Raw genomic sequence first — 19887 nt, forward strand, 5'->3', positions numbered from 1 at the left:
CAGGTAAAGGAGTGCAGCTCTGACAGACTGAGGCAGTAACAGCTCACCTGCAGCACGTGAGCTTTATTACAGGTGAGCTTCTCTCTCAGAATCTATGCAGAAGTGCCATTAAATAGAATCAAACCCAATCTTTTCCCCTTTCTTTAGACAGCCTTGCTGCTTGATGGGCAAGAATGCAGGACAGTAGCTAACTGCAGAGTAATATTAACTTGAAAAGTGTTGATTTCTGTGGCTGTCTTCAGTACTTGAAAAATATTGTTTAAAAAAATCGGGCCTCAACAGCACACCCACCTTAGGTGAAAAACCCTAAATTCAAAGGCCATATGAGCTGTCAACACACACTGTGGCATCTGTCTCTTAAGGTGGTGGGAAGAGCACAAACATTGTTCTCTCAAGATGATTTTAACTACATTTCCTGCAGATTTTCTTCTCAACCAATGAGTTGCAGAAACCAGACTCCTAAAATAACAATGAGTTAGTTTGGATAAATGACTCCACCAGGAGCTCAGAGATGCCAGAAAGGAGATGCCAGGGTAGGACACTGATGCACTGAAATCTGACTTAAGTATTTATGGGGGTATTTCTTTACCTTTTAAAATAAGAAATTAGAAGAAAGTTAGCCCTGCAAACCTTTGAAATAACTCATGTTAGAGAGATATATTAAGTGTGAGCCTTCTTATCACCTGCTTGAAACCAATAAGTTCATCAATAAGATGCAAGTTCAGCAATCAGTGCACAGCAGAATGAGACCAAAGAATGACAGACAAGGGAATTTATCCATAATCCTTGCAAACATGCAGCACTAGTAAAGCTTTATATATTGGTGTGAATTAAATCTGTCCTAATACTTTATGCCTTTGAACAGGAAAATTGAACAGAGAAAGGGAATATGGACACTTGATGATGGGCACTGTCAACCCTGAAAGTGTAAAAAAACTTTTGCAAACTGCTACACTTTACATGAAGGCTCTTAGAGAATTAAATACTTTCATTTATATTGTTCCATTTACCTTCTCCCCCAAGCCTCCTTTAACAGGAAATGCAATGTGTGATGAAGTATAGGATAAACTTTTTAAAATCCAGTATATTTTCTGCCATTTTGGTCTCCAATACAGAAAAGAATGAGGATATTTTGCTGAGAACAATTTTCTGAGACACATTCCAGAAACAGCAGAAGGGTCAATAGACACACTGTCTTCTGGGTTTACACAGACAAAAAATGCAGCTCCTCAGGGCTGTTATGGTGGGAGTGATATGAATAACTGAAAAGGGCAGAAAAAAACTTTGGCTGTTATTCAGCTGGTCCACACTAAGTGGAACAGTTCAACTCCTCAGCAGCTGCTCTTGTCCAGAATGGCAGAGTTTCCAGTCAAAACTTTGGTGTCACTTTGTTTCTTCTTTCTTTTCTCCCATTCTGCACCCCCTCTTTTCTCTCAAACTCAGACAGCATGTGAGATGCATCACTGCCAGGCCACTGCCTGCCAAAACAGATCTGGCTTTGGCAAACCCAAGATCAGACTAAATTGCAAACACAAAAAAAAAAAAAAAAAATCTCCCCCTGCCCCCTCCCCTCAGCTACCCAATCCTTTTAAAATAGCTTAATGATAAAGGCAGACTCAGAAACACTTCCCCAATTGCAGGAATGCTTTCTATTGCTCCCAGATTTTTCAGCTCCAGGCTCTGGCCCTCCCTCCTGTGACCTGGGCACCAGGAGAGCAGCACTGGCAGCATGGGCAGGGTCATTTTTAACAGGGGGCATCCTGCCCCACACTCCAAAACAGGGCCAAGGCTCCAGGCTTGGATTTACAGAGCCTCCAAGTCAAGCTCCACTCTTTACTATTTTGCAATAACCAGTTGGGTCTCTCTGAACTTGCAAGAAGAGAAAGGATTGGAAATTTGCTTTCCCGAAAGAAAAAAAAAAAAAGCAGAATGGGGGGTGCAAAATAACAGCAGGGAAAGAAACAAAAAGAAAAATCCTTTCTTTTAACATTTGAAGAGGTGGAGGAAAAATCTGAGACTCTGTGGGTCCCTGAAATCCTTTGGCTGAATATAATATACAAATGAGCAAACCACTGACAGAGGATGGAAAATCTTCCTCACCACATCTCAGGAATTGTTATCTAGAGCAGTCTCACTACACACAATTCTGCCAGAATTCAGCAACTCACACTAACAAAAGATATCCCCAAACAACCCAGTCCTGCTGAAGCTCTAACAAGAGAGATGGACTAAATTAATTAAGAAGAGCAGCACAGCAGCACCTCTCAGCACACTGCTCCAAGGCCCTAGGGAATAACTGTGCCTCAGACCCAAAAGTTCCTCTCCTTGCACTGCCATTCTCATGTCATGAATACTAAATAACCAAACTCTCTGGATGACTGAACTGTGAATCCCTGCAAACACCCAGCAAATCTAATTCATTATAAAAGAAGGATAATCTCTGTGGATGGAAGGTTATGTGGGTTTGATGGAGGAGGTAACAAGAAAAGATGTATTTGGAGCACTGGCCCACAATGTTTAAATGATTTCTGGAGGTCTGTTTAGTTGTACTACATAAGCAATTAAACTCTGCCATGTATAAATCTGGGTATTGAATATAAATAATGGAAATTATTTCTTGAATATAAATAATGGAAATTTCAGGACTGGGTAATAGATTGCTTAGCTCATACTTGGAATACTGGGCACGGTTCTACTCCTCTCTCTCCAAGAAAGAATTTACAAACACAGCCAACACAGAAGGGACAGTCAGGGTTGAAAAAGTTACCAGGACAAATTCTGTAGTCTTGAAGATCAATTTTGTGGGTAAAATACACAACTTTGTCCCTTCAGGGAGGTGAATAAATCTGAGTGACCAGGGTGATGCTGAGCTGCAGCAACAAGGGCTTTCCCAGCAGAGATAAAGTCATTGTCCCCCTCCTCTCAGCATTTGTCAGGCCACAGCTGGAATATTGTGTCCAGTGGTCCCCACTTCAGAAAAATAATACATGGACAGAGTATAGGAGGAGGTCCAGAAAGGCCATAGAGATGATCCAGCCCAGGGAAGCTGTTGTGTGAGGAAAGGCTGAGAGACCTGGGTTAGGTCAGCCTGAGAATGAAGGCTTAGGGTACCTTGTCACTGTGTCCCAGGGTTTGAAGGGTCACACAGGGAGGATGGAGACTGTACAAGCAGTCACAGGGAAAAGACAAAGGGTAATGGGAACAAGTCACCCCTGGGGAGACCCCAAATGGACACCAGGGGACAATTTTTCAGAGTGAGAACAATGAGCCATTGGAATAATCTCCCCAGGGAAATGGTGGAATCCCCAACATGGGGCACAATTCAGTGAAAAGGGTTTGGGGCCATCTTGTCTAGACTGTGCTTTTGCCAAGGAACACTGGGCCAGACAATCCTTCAATTCCCTTCCAACCTGGTATTCTATGATTCACTGGAACTGAACAGCTTACAAATGAAATTAGCTAAATTCTGAGGCCTTCTCACGCAGGTGAAAAGATTTATTCCAATGTTTTGACAGAAAAAGAATGACTGTAAAGAAGCTTTCCAACTGTACAGCATGAAATAATTGCTTTGCATTAGTTTAGAACACCAGTTCTATTGCACTGGTGATTCAAACTGCAGTTGTTCAATTCAGAAGATATTCTTAAACCTCCCCTTCACACTCCTTTTCCTCTCTTCAGCAATCACCTCCCAAAAGAGTTGTATTGTTACAATACTCACTCAAATTGCCACGTAGAGCATTGCTGCAGGGGAGCAGTGCTAAAAGGAAATTTAAGTTCAGTTGGATTTCCTTGCCTTACACTAAAAGTGGCTCAGGGTCTGCTCTTTGATCTCTTATCACCAAGCACAGGGTATGTATAGGGTACATATGGAGATTTATGAAGTTCCCCAGACACTCCTGCTGGAGTCATTAACTCTCTATTGAGTAGAAATCGACCCTCTTAAATTAGTCATGATTCCAAAAGGGAAACAGCTGCTCTGCATGGAGAGGCTGGGATGGCAGGTTGTAAACAAGGCTTACTCTTCCAGAAATGCAAATTGCTCTCCTGAGGGACTCCCTGAGTTCACACACTGCATCATCCTTTAGGAAGGAAGCAGTTCAGGAAGGAGACTGGGGTCTGCATAACCCAGAGAAATAACATTAAATCACAATTACCCAGCATTTGAATTGATGAGAAATCTGACACACATCACAAGCAAAGACACAGAAATTTAGCCAGTTCCATTTGTGGAGCAAAAAAGAAGCAGCTGCCTACTCAACATACAAAAAACTCACCACCACACAGGGGAAATCCTCTGCAGTGTCAAACTCTCCAACAAGAACTGCACCATGCTCAGGACTGGGCCTGGCACACCTCATCTGCATGTTCACCTTGATGCTGCTGCTGTATCTCTAAAAATTCACAGCAGAGGATGGGAAAAGCAAAGCCTCTGGGACCACTCAGTGCAGTATTAATAACACAAGCACTGTCAGTCTTCTCCACCTTGCAACACCACCTTTGCATGGCACTGCATTTCCTACAACACTGGTACGCTCATGGAGTGCCTTGATATAGACAGCAGAGGGAAGGGATCCAAGTCCCACCATCACAGAGCAGATGAGCTGGCATCTCCTGGAAAATTAGGCCTGTAAAGTAGTTACAGTCTGCAGAAGGCAAACACCCTCAACCTGGGTCAGGGTGAAGTTCACTGCTGACAGACTTTGCTGACCAAACCTCAGGGGGATGTGGCCACAGCAGAGCCCTGAGCTGGAGTTCCTCCAGGTTAGTCTGGGGGTGTCAGTGACTGCACCTGCCTTCCCTGTGACCTGACTGATGAAACACCCACCTGAGACGTCTCCAGAGGTTTTTACACCCCTCACTGCAAGGATGTGTAAGCCCCCAGGGGAGGGGTTTGTGTCCCACAGCAAGGCAGTCCAGAGGCTGGAGCTGCAGTTCCCACCTGAGAGCACTGCTGAGCACAAGAAAGATCAGCTAATCCAGTTCCCAGCTGGCAGGATTTCTACACCTGCATTCTGTCAGACTTTGCTCATGGTTCAGCTACCCCAAGCTATGCTAAATGTGCTCCTATGGGTAAGGAGGGGGACAGACTCTGTGCTTTGTGCAGAAATTCAGCACCCAGGAAATGTGGCATGAGAAAAGAGAAAATGAAACCTCAGACATGAAACCTCAATATCTCCCCACAGTTATATTTACAGACTAGAAAACTACTATCATAGTGATATTCTATTTTAAGGCTTTATGCAAATCTGAAGCTATTCTGGGTCTCCAAAACATCTTGGATATTGAATACATAATCTGAAAGTTGCAGAGCATAGGGGAAAGCTCTGAGAGATTTCAGTAAACTGGACATCACTCCCATTTCCCTCAGTTTCTCCACTTCAAAACCACAGGCAAATTCACCTAAAATTCCTAAGTATCTCAGATTATTGCCTAAGGTCAGCATTTGACCATGTTTATCTTCAGCCAAAGGACAGATCCTGCCTGACACCAAGTACTTCAAACCACTCTCCTCACCACAACTGCTGAGCAAATCAAGAGGCAAACCCTTCCCATGGCTGCCCTCAGCCACTTCCTCTTTAAAAACCAGACTCTGAAATGCCTACCTGGAAAAGAAACCCTTAGAAAAACCGGCTGATTTTTTAATTTTATTACAAGAAGTCTGCAAAGGCACCACTGGGTACCACATTATCCCATAAAGATGTCAGCTTTTTAGTGATTGCAGCTCTGAAGAGAAGGCAGAAACAATAGAGCTCTGCCTTATATGTACAGTGGCTCCGTGCTGGCGACAGAGACCATTTCCCCAAATGGGCAAAAAATTGAAGCAGCTCCTCTGTGGTTTTTGAAAGAGAAGTGCTTTAAAGCACACAGCCCACTGTGATCCAAATGAAATAAAGCTTTCAGTGATACCTACAAGGCTCCCTGGAAGCAGCATCAGCATGTTGCAGCATTTATTTAGTTTATAAGGATATTTTCACAGACTCTGAGCTTCCTGCCCTGACTTTGCTACACTGCATTTTGTGTTGACACAAACATCTCTTCAAGCTTTGGCTGCTGGTGGTTTAGAGGCTCAGTGCAAACAGGGAAGGGAGCTCAGGTGCCCTGCTCCTCTCTCCCTCTATTCCTGCACTCTGTGATCATGGCAGAGACTAAGCACAGCTTCTGCTCCATGTTTCTACTGCCAAAAAAGGAGCTGAGAGGAAACAAAGCCAAACACTCCTCCCTCCAAGATCAGCTACCAGGCTGCTGCCTGGCAAGGTGATGGAGCCCATGCTGGCCACAGAAAGGGCAGAGAAGGGATGTGCCCTCCACGTTCCTGGTCCTACAGAAGGAATGTGGACCTTGGTACATGATGCCCAGGCTCCACATCCAGCCCTGCCTTTAGGCCCTTTGCCAAGCAGTCCTGGAGAAATAGGGAGGAAAGTGACTCTTATTCTGCTTCTCTGCCACTTTTCTGGTTACTTAATGCTTCCAATTTATAATACTTTGGGCAAGGGATAAGTGCTGGTAGATGGCAGCTCTGGCACAGGATTTCCTGCTGCAGTTGTCAAAGGCTACAAAGACTTGAAAGATGAAGAGACATGAGCATTTCAGTACCTCACACAGCTTAGCATTAGGAAATTGCAGCTGTATTCTCTTCTGACTGTGTCATTGTGATCACTGTAGAATTTTAATTTCATTAATGCCATCCGCTCTATCGTGTGTGATGCAAAAAATAGCTCCAGTGTCTGCTCACATTGGCAGGTACAAGCTGAGGCAGCCAAGGTCTCAATCTCAAGCCAAAGAAATGAGGGCAACCAGGCCCAGTGCCTGAGGAGCACCTTGTTCTGCCAAAGAGAAGAGCTGTGACACAGCCAGACTGCCCATTCTCCTGGCCAGGTGGATTTCTGGGAGCTTTTGGGGGCAGAAGTGCAGCAGGAGCAAGAGAAATCAGAAGTGCTGCAGTAGGAGGAGGTTGAAGTCATCCTACTGCTTCACTTGGAGCTGAGCAGCTCCTGCATCCCCTGGAGAGAGTCAGGGAGAGCAGCAGGGCTGTGGAACAATATCCCATTCTGCACTGGGAGTTATGCAAGAGCCTCCCAGTCACACGGGCAGAGGGGAGCAAAGAAAGGGCATTATTCACAGCCTGACATGGATGGACCCAGTTTAACACATGCACTTGGAAAACACTGTTCTCTCTGTTCAGTAATATTATTTCACATTCCACTCATTTTGATAACCTTTTCCTTCTCCCATCTACTCTGTTGACTGCCTGGAAAGTGGAGTAATGCCTTCTCCTGAGAGCTGCCAACATGCATAACTAACAGATTTTTCTTTCAAGATACTACTGAGCCTCATTTTGCAATAAATAATTTACAAATTCACACAATAAAAAGCTAGAGGAATTTAAAAGGGAAGCCTCTCTGCTTCACTTGACAGGGAAAGAGCACCAGGGTAGGAAATTGCTTCCCAGAATTTACCTAACACTCTTAAAATGATATATCACCAATATGCCACCTTTTAATCTGACCAGAAAAGGGCAGCCTTGGAAAGGGATGTAGAAATAAGAAGTTTCAGTCCCCTATTTCAAACAGTAAGTCATGTCTTTGTATCCCTTTGACATGACCTCAGCTTTGGAAAAAAATCTAGGGCAAGCCCTAATTTTATCTATGAAAGAAGTATTCTAAAATCACTTTATACAGATAAAGCAGAGATGATCCCTCTCTGCTAGAAAAACCCACATGTGGTGCTACATCTTTAACAATCTGTACATGCATTCATCTGTCAAGTGCCCTGGCAAATCCAGAAGGCAACAAAGGATCAAATCTACATGGTGAATTTGCAACTAAGAACCAAGCAAATTACAAGACCACAGAGGTATTTTGTCTTTTGATATGCAATAGCACTTGGGGGAAATTTTCTGAGCTTGTTTATGATTTACTGTCCTCATTTCCAAGAGCATCCTTGATGCTCTGTGCCACACAATGTCCTGATGCTCAGCACACCAGAAACATAAGATCCCACAGATGTAAAAGGAAATTTATATTTCATATCTTCACAGGACTGAAGTAACTTAGAATAGAATGAAGCAGACCTCTTGAGAAGCAAAACCTACATTTTACAAGGAGACCTCAGACTAGAAAGAGTTCTTACCTATAATTCACTTTCCTTTCCTGTCCCTGCAACAAAACATTTGGCATATTTTAGGCTTCAGCTTTTCCTTTTTCCTTTCTCTTTTGGTTGTCTTTTCTTTTTATTTTTTTCCTTCAAAAAATAAACATTTTCAAATGTTCTGGCTATTTTGTGTCTGTCTGACTCAAACTCAAGGAGGACAAAACTGTCCTTACACATTGTAATGTGGTGTTTCTGATCTACATTAGTGCATCTTCTGAGCAAATATGTAACTCCAAAAACAGAAGCTATTTAAAATATTTTCTTCCTCTTCATTGCTTCCTTAAGTTAGAAGTATTGGACTTGGACCAGTAAAATTTAAACTTTAAGCATCCTTTCACACATCCAATTTTGAATCAAACTAAAGAGAGAAAGTATTTCCAGACTGGATGTTTAAAATTAAGCATTAGTTCAAAAGCTTCACTGAGTGGAGATCACAGTAAAAAAGACACAAATGATTCTGCAACCAGCCAGCAACTGAGAAAAGAAAATAAAAGCCTTGTGCCATCTGTGACAAGCATGGATTCCAGGATCCTGCATCACATGGAAAGCTGTCCTGCTCCTTCATACAACTATGGAAAACAATTCTGGTAATACTTCATTGCATCCAATGGCATTGGGAAATCTTTGAAGTGCTGCTGCAAGGGGAGGAAGTCTGGTTCTACCTGGATCACAGAGAGAATGAAAATGTGTGGAAACTGCAAGCAGCCCTCAGGGAGCCCTCACAAGCCTGGCTGACACAGAACCTGGGGTGTTGTCAAAACTGAGCTTGCATAAACTCCTTTAGAGCCATATCAGCTCTGTTAAACTGAGATACCACCCACTAAAAAACCCTGACTGTATCTGTTTAGAGTTTTTATATAAATAAAGGTGTCTGCAGAGATCTCCCAGGTTTTAATTAACCAGCAGACTGACTCAAGTAAGGCATTAAGCCTCAGAGGGTTTATCCTAGCAGGAGGATTGAAGAAATAAACCTATCACATCCATGTTTACAAACAGTCTCCACCCTCCAGCTCACCTTTTCAACATCTGCTTTTGTCACATTGATGTCAGCATCCATTTTCTCAAAATACTGCTGTGCTCGGTCAGCTTCTTTGCAATCACGTTCAAACCGCCTTTTACTCTGACAAGAAAATCCAGAAACCTTCATTATGGGAAGAAAAAGATCCCAAATTCTGCCTAAAATTCATGCCTGCCACTAAAGCAATCTGTTGTAACAACTGAAGGATTTTAGGGCTCTCTTGTTTACGCTGGAATACATTTCCATATTTATGAACTTCAAACAAGGGAGTTACCAGAGGCACATTTTTGGTTCCATTATCCAGGCTGCTCATATTTCAGTATTTCTCCCTTTTAGCATCGCTTCCACTCTTGTAGATGGAATTATTCTCTTCCAACACTTAACCCCTTCATTTTTGTAAATGAATGAGGGAGTTACTAAGATTTATAAATTTGCCAGTAGGACTTCTGGTCATTGATAACCCCTTTTCTATCCTCTCCTGTACTTACAGCCTCACTTTTCATTCATCACATGAAAGACAATTCCAATGTATATTTACTTTTGGGAAGCAGCACCTGGCCCAAGAGTCGTTCCTGTTCAATTTATTCACACATTATGAAGCTGTTCAACCAGCAGTGGAATATCTGAGCAGGACCCTTAGGGACTCTGCAGTTTCAGCAATGCTTAGCACACTTTTCAAGTCATATCAAATGAAATGCTGCTCGTGATAGACAAAGAGCCCACAGAAGCCAAATATTCTGTTAAAACAGATTTTTTCAGGACTGTGAGTGTATTTAAAACAGCAGAGTTTTAAAAATCCCATTTCTACAACTTTTACCCATATACCTTTTGTTTTCCAAATAAAACATTTGGAACCATCTCTTTGAAAACAATATGTAAATGACTTAAATGTCACCTCTGAGGAATTTGCCACTTACTGCTTCAAGTTGTTTCCAGCAAGTTTCAATGTGTTGTTGTGCCTTTCTGCCGTCATGGAAGTGCTGTTTAGAAAAAGAAAAGAGAAAGAAAACATTTTGAACAACAAAAGAACAAACAGTCAAGTATGCTCAAGAAAAAGCCCAAGCAGAAATGATTCTGACAGCTGTGTTCTGCAAGGCTGGTGAATTGAGCAGGTGTGTGATGACTATCTAATGTCTCAGCAGGCTGCAGATGGATATTTGCATCAATTATAGTGGTTAGTTCGACTAAAGCTAATTAATCCCTTTAGCAATTCTACCTTGTATTGTTCACTGTATCTCATAATTATTGGTTTCCCATATCATGGGATCTGAAGCACTTTTATCTGATGAGTATTTCTTTGGTGACAGACTGAACACTGGCTCAAAATTAAAATTTCTCTCTACATGAATTTACCAAGATGCACTTGATTGGCACATTCTAACAACTGATGTTTGTCCTGATTTTCATTCAGACTCAACAAAAAACCCCTTTTCTTCCTAGTTACTAGCTGTGTGTCAAAGCCAGCTGCTCCTGCCTCTCAAGAGGTTTTTGGTGCCATGGGTCCCTCCAGAATCCCTCCTCTCCCACACACTGGGGGTGAGTGAGTGCTCAGAGAGTGAGTGTAACACAAGGTTTAAATTGAGATGTCAGCTAAACAAGGAACTCCTCTCCTGATGTGCTTTTTGGAACAAGAATCTTAATTGCAGTTGGGTTAAGTAACAGTTCTTAGCCCTTACAAAATGTTCTTTATCAAAGAATCTAATCTGTATTAGAGTTTATCCCTCTGTAGACTCACAGAATGGTTTGGGTGGGAAGGGACCTCAAAGAACACTTTGTTCCAACCCCCTGCCAGGGCAGGGACACCTTGCACTGTCCCAGGGTGCTCCAAGCCCTGTCCAACCTGGCCTGGGGCACTTCCAGGGATGGGGCAGCCACAGCTGCTCTGGGCAAGCTGTTCCTCCATATGCCTGGCTTTCCCTCAAGATCAGCAATTCATTCCAGATCATTGTAGAAATCAGTGACCCAGCTCTGGACAGGAATATGAATGCAGACCCAGCTGACTGCTACAACAGGTTATTCCCCTCCACACACCACCCTGTAAAATAAATAATGAAGCAAACTGAAACAGGAAGAGAGAGGCCTTTCTTTTATATTATTTACTGGTAATTAGTTTTACTCAAATACAGGAATGGTGTCACAAAGTAAACTTGGAAAATAAAGGCCAGATATTGCCAGATAATCCCACTAGAATTCATGTGCTCTCACGCCCAAGTGCAATCAGATTTTACATAAATCTTAAGGAATGTGATACCTATGGTTTGTTGGGTTAAAAAAAGCTCACACTCCAGATCATTAACCTGCTACAAAATGCCACAGTTAGAAAAATCTGCCTGCAAGCACTTTACAGCTGGCAGCTCCTTGGTTCCCTGCATCTTCCACTACAGCAACTGGTATTTTCCTGGGTCAGGGGAATGAGGGACATTTCAGAGCTGCCATTCTGGCTCCATCAGACATGACAGCAAAAAGCCCCAAAACTGCAATTCTCTATCATGCTATGTCCAATAGGCTCATTTAGTTTTAAATATCACAGTAATGTTCAACATGTCTGCAAGAACAGAACAGCACCAGGGCTGCCCTGGGTGCTATCTGTGGTCCCAAACACTGTTTGCTAAGGAGGGATGCTCACCTAGAACTGAGCACAGGGACATTCTACAGCTCTGTGTGTCTGGATGGTGCTTATCTCCACAGGAAAATTCTTAAAGCAGGCAAGAGAGGCCCAGTGGCAGAAATGTTTTCCATCCTGGCACAGGCCATGATCAGCTCTGGCTCTGCTCCTGCCCTCTGAGGAGGGAGCACGTGTGGCCACTGGGCCGTGGAGGGGGAGCAGTGACAGCCTGGCACTGCTGGGACAGCAGAGACCTTCTCCAAACACTGCCTCACCACACTGTGACATTAAAAACCCTGACATCACTGTGAAACTGCTGGGTGGCAGGGAAAGGCTCCAAGTTGATTTCAGTTCCCTTTGTAGATCCCCAAGTCCTTTCAACTCCGTGTGTGACAGATGCTGCCTCTTCCCTGCCAGGGGCTCCTCGTTTCAGCTTTTGTCATTAGAGTTTAGGAAAACAGTCCCAAGGAGCAACAAAAACAGTCCCAAGGAACAACTGTAATTTAACACTACATTTTTCAACATTTTGCTAATGAGCATGAAATTCATGGAAGCCTTAATAGTGAAGCTGGAAGTAAAATGACTCTGATGGATTCATGTTGCCTTCCCTGCTTCCACCAGCCCCCATTTCTGTGCTCCCCACTTTGCTGGGGTAGGAAGGGACCTGATTTGGGAGCAGCTGGACTGTGTGAAACCCAATACTGTCAATGACCCATAAACCTCAGGAAAACAACATGCCAGGTTTGTTTAACAGGAAACAATTGCAGAGAGGAGCTGAAGGATGAACTTGGAAACAAAAGCCCATCAGATAACAGGATGTGTATTTTTAAACCTTTGTAGTTGAATAATGTCATTTTAACAAGCCATCCCCGTTACTTCCAAATTTGTCATCTCTGTAAAACAAGCTGCACAAGCTTCTGGAAGTACATACAAGAAGCAGTGAGACTGCATCCAGTTCAGATTTTGCTGCACTTTGATACTTTTTTTTTTTTTTTTAAATCTTCTGCACAAATGGAACGCTGAGATGTAAAATGGGCATTGTTGAAGATTATTAAATAGTGAAATATTAAATAGTGATAAATGCAGGTGCATCACATCTTGAAGAGTTCGGGGAAATGCTGCTTTTTTTTAGTTCAACCAATTTCTAAATATTCTTATAACCCCTAATTCTTGCTGTGTTGTCCCATATATATCCTTGTTGTGAGCTAAGGCACTTCTGGTTTTGCAAATCTTTGCCCTCAAATGGTAATTTCTGCCTTCCAAAAATTCATTTTTACATATAGCACCTAAGTGGGACCTTCCAACTATCTATATTTCTTCACTGGCCCAATTTTATGGGTTAGAAAAGTCAAGGCACTACGGTCAAGTGATCTGCCTAAAGTCATACAGGAAGCCTCCAGTTTCCTCAAACCCTGCACTATCTTCAACTTCTGCAAACTCATTTCCTTTACAATCCTCTTAAACAGCAAATGTCCTTTACCTTCACCTCCTCCCCTCCAAAACCCCAGCAAAAATAACTCCAAGCTCAAGAATTCCTTGATAAGGTTTCAAGATACAAGTTCTAATTTAAATAAATTTCTTTGAACAAATTAAATAATTGGTATGGCAAACTACCACTCTTAGTCACAGGCATTTCAGCAGCACACAGATGAATTTAGAGTAATTCATACAATATTGCTTTTTCCCCCTCCCAAACTGAATGTCCAAACTAATGGCCCCAATCAGGCTGTTTAAAAAAAATCAGAATATGAGCGAGATATTCAATTAATAAATCACACCTCAAGTGTGTCAGTGAGACATTAGCAGCAGTGTTGGTGGCTCACATGCCATGATTTCCACCAGACTTTTCACCCATTTCCACAGAATTCTAAAAACACATTAGAAGCACAGTAAAGTGAAAAGTTTGGGGTTATTAGTGTTCATTAAGCCAACCTCCCCTAAATCACCTTGAAGTCTGTATTTTGCAGTCTTTGGCTGGCAAACACTGTGCCAACTTTAAGATTTCCCTGAGCAATATTTTATTGAACTATTAAACCAACTAAATGGCTTAAAACACAGCAGCATTGCTGAACTCAAACCATACATGTCCACAACTGTCCTTTTTCCCTGTGCTAAAGCCCACTGTGCCCCAGGGTGCTCTGAACAATCCACAATGGCCATGTTTTCACTGGACAACTCCATCCATTCCAGCTCACAGCATTAACACAATAATCCAGGTTTGAGGTGATCTCAGGAGAGTTCACAGATGAGTTTGGAAAAGATCTCCAAGTTTGAGCTCAACTCATGACCAACCATCATCAACTTTTGGAAAATATCTCCAAGTTTGAGCTCAACTCATGACCAACCATCATCATTTCAACCAGACCCAAGTGCCATTTGCAGTCTCTCCTTGAACACTTCCAAGGATGGTGACTCCACCACCTTCCTGGACAGCCCAATCCAACCCCTTCCATGAAGAAATCCTTCCTGGAATTCCAAAATTCAGTTATTAAGACTTGAGATACTTTTATCAGAGTATTAAGTCGCTCATGTGAGGACTGTGGTTTAACTCAACTTTTTAAAAGCTTTTGTTATATTCAAAAACCTCACAGCCTGAGGAATGAGCTTTTCCCTTTGCAAATGCAGCCATGGGGATTGGTGTGCTCTCCTCATTAGGATGCTGCCTGTGTCTGGAACAGCTGGGGAGCAACCCTGGCTGCTGTGCAATCAAAGACAAACCTCTCATTGACTTTTGTTGGGCTCAGATTTCAGCCGTGTTGATCAAAACCCCGGGAGCAGCGAGCGAGGGTCCCACAATGCAGAGCCTGTTCCTGCCAGCACTGCCACAATTAGGAGCAGCAGGATATTTTTGCAAAACTTCCTTGGTATGCACGAGGGTTTACACAGCCCCAGAGCTCACCCAGCAGACAACAACAGCTTGTTAGAAGATGCATCTTATCTTTTTTTTTTTTTCCCCTGACCTTTTGAGAGAAGCAGGAGAAAAGATGTTGCTAAAAGCATCTAATGAAGGACAACACATTCCAGTGCTTTTGCTGAGGAGTTCCTGGGTAATTTTAAATTAAATAATTGCCTGAAACATGTAAATTCCCAGCATGACAACACTGCTCCTTAGGCTCTGTCTAAACTGATCCTGTGAAACCTTTTACAAAAGGCTGTAATAACACAGCCTTGTTTATCTTAAACAAACAGGAGTTGATTACATGGTTAAACTAAAGACTTGTAGATCTATAGGATGTTTGTATTAGAAATAATTATAAAAACAGTCTTAATTTATATGCTTAGCATATGGTTCATTTGACAACATCCTTTTCAAGAATTCTCAAAAAATATATCTAAGGCAAGGGTGCTTTATTCTCTTTTCTATTTACATGTGAGATAATAAAACAGACTGACAAAATAGTTACCTTTGGCTTCTGTAACAAGTACTCCCAGCTCACACTGATAATAAATAAAAATACAGTACTCCATCCTCCAATTCAAACTCTTATCTCCATTTTTGTTACAAGTGATTTCTAAAATAATGGCTAGTGATTAAAGCACACCAGAGACGGAAATAAGAGAACACTATTTTTTCCTCAATTTTTTCAGCAACACTTGCAAAAATCTTTGTCAAATGTTGTTCTTTTTCTGGCTGCAAAGACAGGAAACAGTCTCCTCCAAAGAAATTTTTGTTTCCAAAAACAGCAACATGTTCTTGAGGTCTTATCTCTCTTAGTTGTAGTAAGAGGAGCATAAGACAGTCCTGTGAATGTTAACATGAAATTCATGACTATTTTAACACATATTCATCAGCTACTTGATATTGGGGCATAACCCTGTTCTCCTTTGCAATATCCATAGGAACATTATTCTTAACATGTACTCATCAACTTGGTTGAGCCTGGGACAAGTTATACAAATATCTGTACTTAATTTGATGGAAGTATCTGCTCCTGGAGTGGTGCATTCCAAAGAAATTCCATTTAATAAGCACTATGGACCAAAGCTTCCAGAATTCCAGATCAGCTGCACATGACAACCTGAAGTAGCTGCCCCTGCTGTACCTGAGCTGTAAGAGCAGAATGATGGATGGGGTTTGGAGCAACCTGGGCCAGTGGAAGGTGTCCCTGCCCTGGGCAGGGAGTTGGAATGGGATCATCTTAAAGGTCCCTTCCAAACCAAACCATTCTGTGACTCCCTGGTGATTGGCACAAACCTAAGAGACACTGTGGCAGGAATAATGGTATGGTAACTTGTCATTTTCATGCTACATATGACAGATAAAGTCCTTATATTGGAAATTGGAACTCAGAACTTCTTCTCAGGCACAGAGGCAATCCTGCAGCTTCCAGTACAGCTCCATGGCAGCAGAGCTAAGGATGATCCTCAGGAGCACTCTGCTGCTCTGGCCAGCTCCTGGAGAGGTCCTGCTGAACCACCTGCCCTCAGGGCAGCAAGGCCAGCAGGCCCTGGAACCAGTGAGCACACAGGTGTGGCAGGCTGTTTGGAGATCATGAGCCCTCCTCCAACCCAGCCCTAGGGTTGGTGCAGTTCTTGTCCTTAAAAGCTCACCAGTGCCCAAGTGGTCCACAAAAGCAAACCTAGGGCTTTTCAAATAGAGATTCATCATTACTACTAAAACTATGGTGTGAAAAGTTGTTTGTGCTTTTATATCCTTCAATGAAATTAGAGGAACATGCTGCTCTAGCTTCCACCTCTTCTCATTCCCAGCATTGTCACCAAGCTCTCCTTCCACTGATCCACAGTTAAAATATGTCATTTCAAATGGTCTGTGACATTCCTGTGGAAGACTTGCACTACAAAAACTAGAAAATGTACAAGCTAATGCCTCAATATGCAAGGAAATACTCTTAGTGTTTCCATAGACCCTTCATGCACACATTCACCTACACAGAAGTACCAAGATTTGTAACAGAAATATAAAATATTAAATGTCAGCAAAAAAGCCAGCTGAATGTGCCCACATGTACCACAGGCTTGGATGAACACCACTCTCCACAATTAACATATGCAGTACTCATCTGGCTTTATTGTTGCTCTTTCTTTTCAGGCCAATCTCTGTGGCTGTACAGGCAGAACACAAAGGGAAAATGCATCCATGGCCAATGCTCAACCCCCTCAGCCTCAGGCACCTCTCAGTCAGGCACTGAGCAGGAAATGTTACTGCTCATAGGAGGCATCTCTCATCTTGGCCCTCCTAAAGGCTCTTGCTGTGCAGAGCAGTACTCAGACTAATTCACAGAAAATGGAACTACATTTGTTAGTAAACAGATTTTGTTTTCCCAGTCTGATTCCTTCATGTGGTAAACAGAAGCCAATTTATTTATTTGGGCTATCATTTCATAGTTCAGTGTACCCATTCAAAACTGGGAAGAGCAGGATATGAACTTCAGTGGTCTCACCTTTGAATCCTGCCAAATCCAAAGGTCACATTATACCTTTCAGCTGGGTGGGATTTTAGCATTACTTTCCCACACAAAAGTGTTTTGGAAACTTCCATAATAAGCACTTGCCTTTTCCCCCCTCACTGAACAGCCCTTCACAGCACAATTCCATGATAACACACCAATATTTAACACAGCTTCATTGTATTTACTATCCATAATTTGGTGAAAACCAACAAATGCTCCATAAGGACACAATTTATTATGAACTTTCCTAAATAATTTCTGCATTCTTAAATTTTTTAATAATTACCACTTAACACTCTACTGATACAATTTAACTTAACGAAATACAGCTGAAATACCTCACAAAAAAGTGGATGAATATTTAGAGTAGGACTGCTGTGCAGTGTATTTATCAAGCACAACAAATTCCCAAAAATACCTTTATATTTAGATTAAAATTAAGATCTTCATTCACAGGGCAATGAACTGGAAGTGAGCTGGTTGCAAAACAAGAGTTGGGGAAAGCTTGGTTTGAATTGCATCAATGTGAAGTTTGGCAAATCACTTCCTTTCACTGTCACTCTTTTCCTTTCCCCACCCCTCACTTGGCCATTGGTTTGTGACTTCTGGAAGGCAGCAAAGTCTCTTTGTGCCCCTGCAGCACAGAGCACAGCTGTGCTCCAAACACACACAGACCTTGAGGCACATCCCAAATGCAACATGGAAAAATCCATTGTGCCCCTGACAGGGCTGTGTGCTGCCACCCTGCCTCATGCCTGCTCCATGCTGGAGAAATCCTCTGGAAAACCACAGGACTCTTTGCAGAACAGGGCACTATTCAGAATGAGTGAACGTGACAGAATTCCTCCAATTATTTACTTTTCATCAACACCTGAGAACCTACAAGAAACAGAAAGTCCTCTGAGAGGCACCCCCTGGATGAATGCACACAAGGAGGGTCCACCAGAAAGAACCAGACCTGTTTTGCCCCCATGGTACCCATAAGGATTCATTCATTCCCTGTTCCCCTTCTATCCCCACACAAAATGGAATGTATTGACATCAGGTAAATTCTCTCCCAACCACAGAATCCCAGTGCTGCACCAGTTCAGTCTGCAGCAAAGCCCTTGGCTTCTACCTGACTTTCATGCTTGATTGTATGGAGCCAGACCAGCCCCAAGGGGAGGTGGAGGTAGAGGTGAGAGCAGCAGCAGTAATCAGAGGGATAGTTCATGACTCCCAAACACATTTTTAGCAAAGCTGCCATGAGCAGTGGCTACACAGAGCAGCTGCTGCCAGAGGAGGCTGTAAGTCAGACCTAGTTTGTGACCAGAAATCTAAATCAGAATGGCCCCAGGAAATAATTCTTGAATTTCTATCCAAATCACAGAATTGGATGGGTTCTTCAGCCATAGTTGGATGTATAAATCAGCCATGTGCTGTGAAGTGTTAAGGGAAAAAAATAAGCCAAAAACCAAAAATTCTCAATGGTTGGCTCAGTACATTTCTATTGTATTGCACTAAACCTTCCCTATTTCCAACCAAGAAGTGCATTACATGTCAGTGCTTGTGAAGTAAAGTCCAAACACTCATCTTGACATGACAGGATCACCACCTTCTCTTTTGTCAAAGATGGACAAGATTAAGAGTCAATTTTGTAATACTGCAGGTCACAATCACAAGGTTGGATGAGACCTTCAGGATCATCAAGGTCAAACTTGACACGTTTGAGAGCCACCCCAAAGTAAGGCTTTGGTGACATTGGGGTGACATGAAGCATGACTGCAGGAGCAAGTTCTTTCCCTGAACCACCCAGAGGTGATTCCCACCTCATTTGTGTGACTTGATGACATCTTCCAAGAGCAATTCAGTCATGGACATCTGACCTCAACAACCTCAAGGGGAATATGGATGGGACATGCACTTCACACAACACAGAACTGAAATTTGAGCTTGTAGCCAGCTAACAAGGACCCTGAGGATGAGAATTTCTCCTGAGAGAGCACAGTAAGATCAAGAGAGTACAAGAAGAAGTTCAAGTGAGGAACTGCACTATAGTTTCACTTCACTGGGCAGCTGGGAAGAACTGAAACAACACAAGGAGTTCTCCATCTCACTGTGTGAAAAGCAGGCAGGGTGTGTACATGACTTAGTGTCTGTGAGGGCAAAACAACTCATTTGACAACATTGGGAGCAATCTTATGGAAGAGGAATGTGTAAAATGATAAAGTCACTGATTTACCTTTGCTCCTAAAAATATTTAAGTTTCACACAAGGAGCCTTTGCCTGATTTTTTGTAACTACTTTCTAAAGGTCAAAAAGCCATCATGCAATAAAGCACAGGATCTGAAAAAATGTAAAGGTAACCCAGAACTCTCCCAAGTTCTAAATCAGATCAGAGGAAAAAGGAGGTATCTCTCTTTTCAACAACAGCACCAAAGCACTGACCTTGCACATCATCCCACTTGTCCAACCTGCACAATTGTCCTGTCTTGGTTTTGATCAGTTGCTTCTTTCCTTATTTTCACCTCTAGCAACCATCTTTTATAGAAAAAACGACATAGGCAGCCTTCAAGGACACCTTTCAGAGAGCGAAACAAACCCAATATATGTCCAATTTGCATGCCAGATGAATTTTACCCAGCATAAAGCCAATGTAAGGCATGATACAGTATCAGTTCTGCACCACTTCCAGGCCAAGGAGAAGCCAAGAAATGATTTAT

The 19887-nt window shown here is 42.5% G+C and overlaps 1 protein-coding gene across 35 annotated transcripts in view; it reads right to left on the reverse strand.

The window, feature by feature from the left end:
- The window catches only part of FNBP1 (formin binding protein 1), a 93178-nt gene that overhangs the window by 34183 nt on the left and 39108 nt on the right, over positions 1 to 19887 (reverse strand). For all 35 annotated transcript variants that reach the window (XM_077189266.1, XM_077189274.1, XM_077189270.1 and 32 more), the window contains exons 5-6: positions 10087 to 10149; positions 9167 to 9271 (exon numbers count right to left, since the gene is read on the reverse strand). In XM_077189266.1, coding sequence (XP_077045381.1) covers positions 9167 to 9271; positions 10087 to 10149 — 168 coding nt within the window. The remainder of the gene's footprint in view (positions 1 to 9166; positions 9272 to 10086; positions 10150 to 19887) is intronic.

The sequence above is a fragment of the Agelaius phoeniceus genome, chromosome 21 (genome assembly GCF_051311805.1).
Source record: "Agelaius phoeniceus isolate bAgePho1 chromosome 21, bAgePho1.hap1, whole genome shotgun sequence".
Lineage (NCBI taxonomy): Eukaryota > Metazoa > Chordata > Aves > Passeriformes > Icteridae > Agelaius > Agelaius phoeniceus.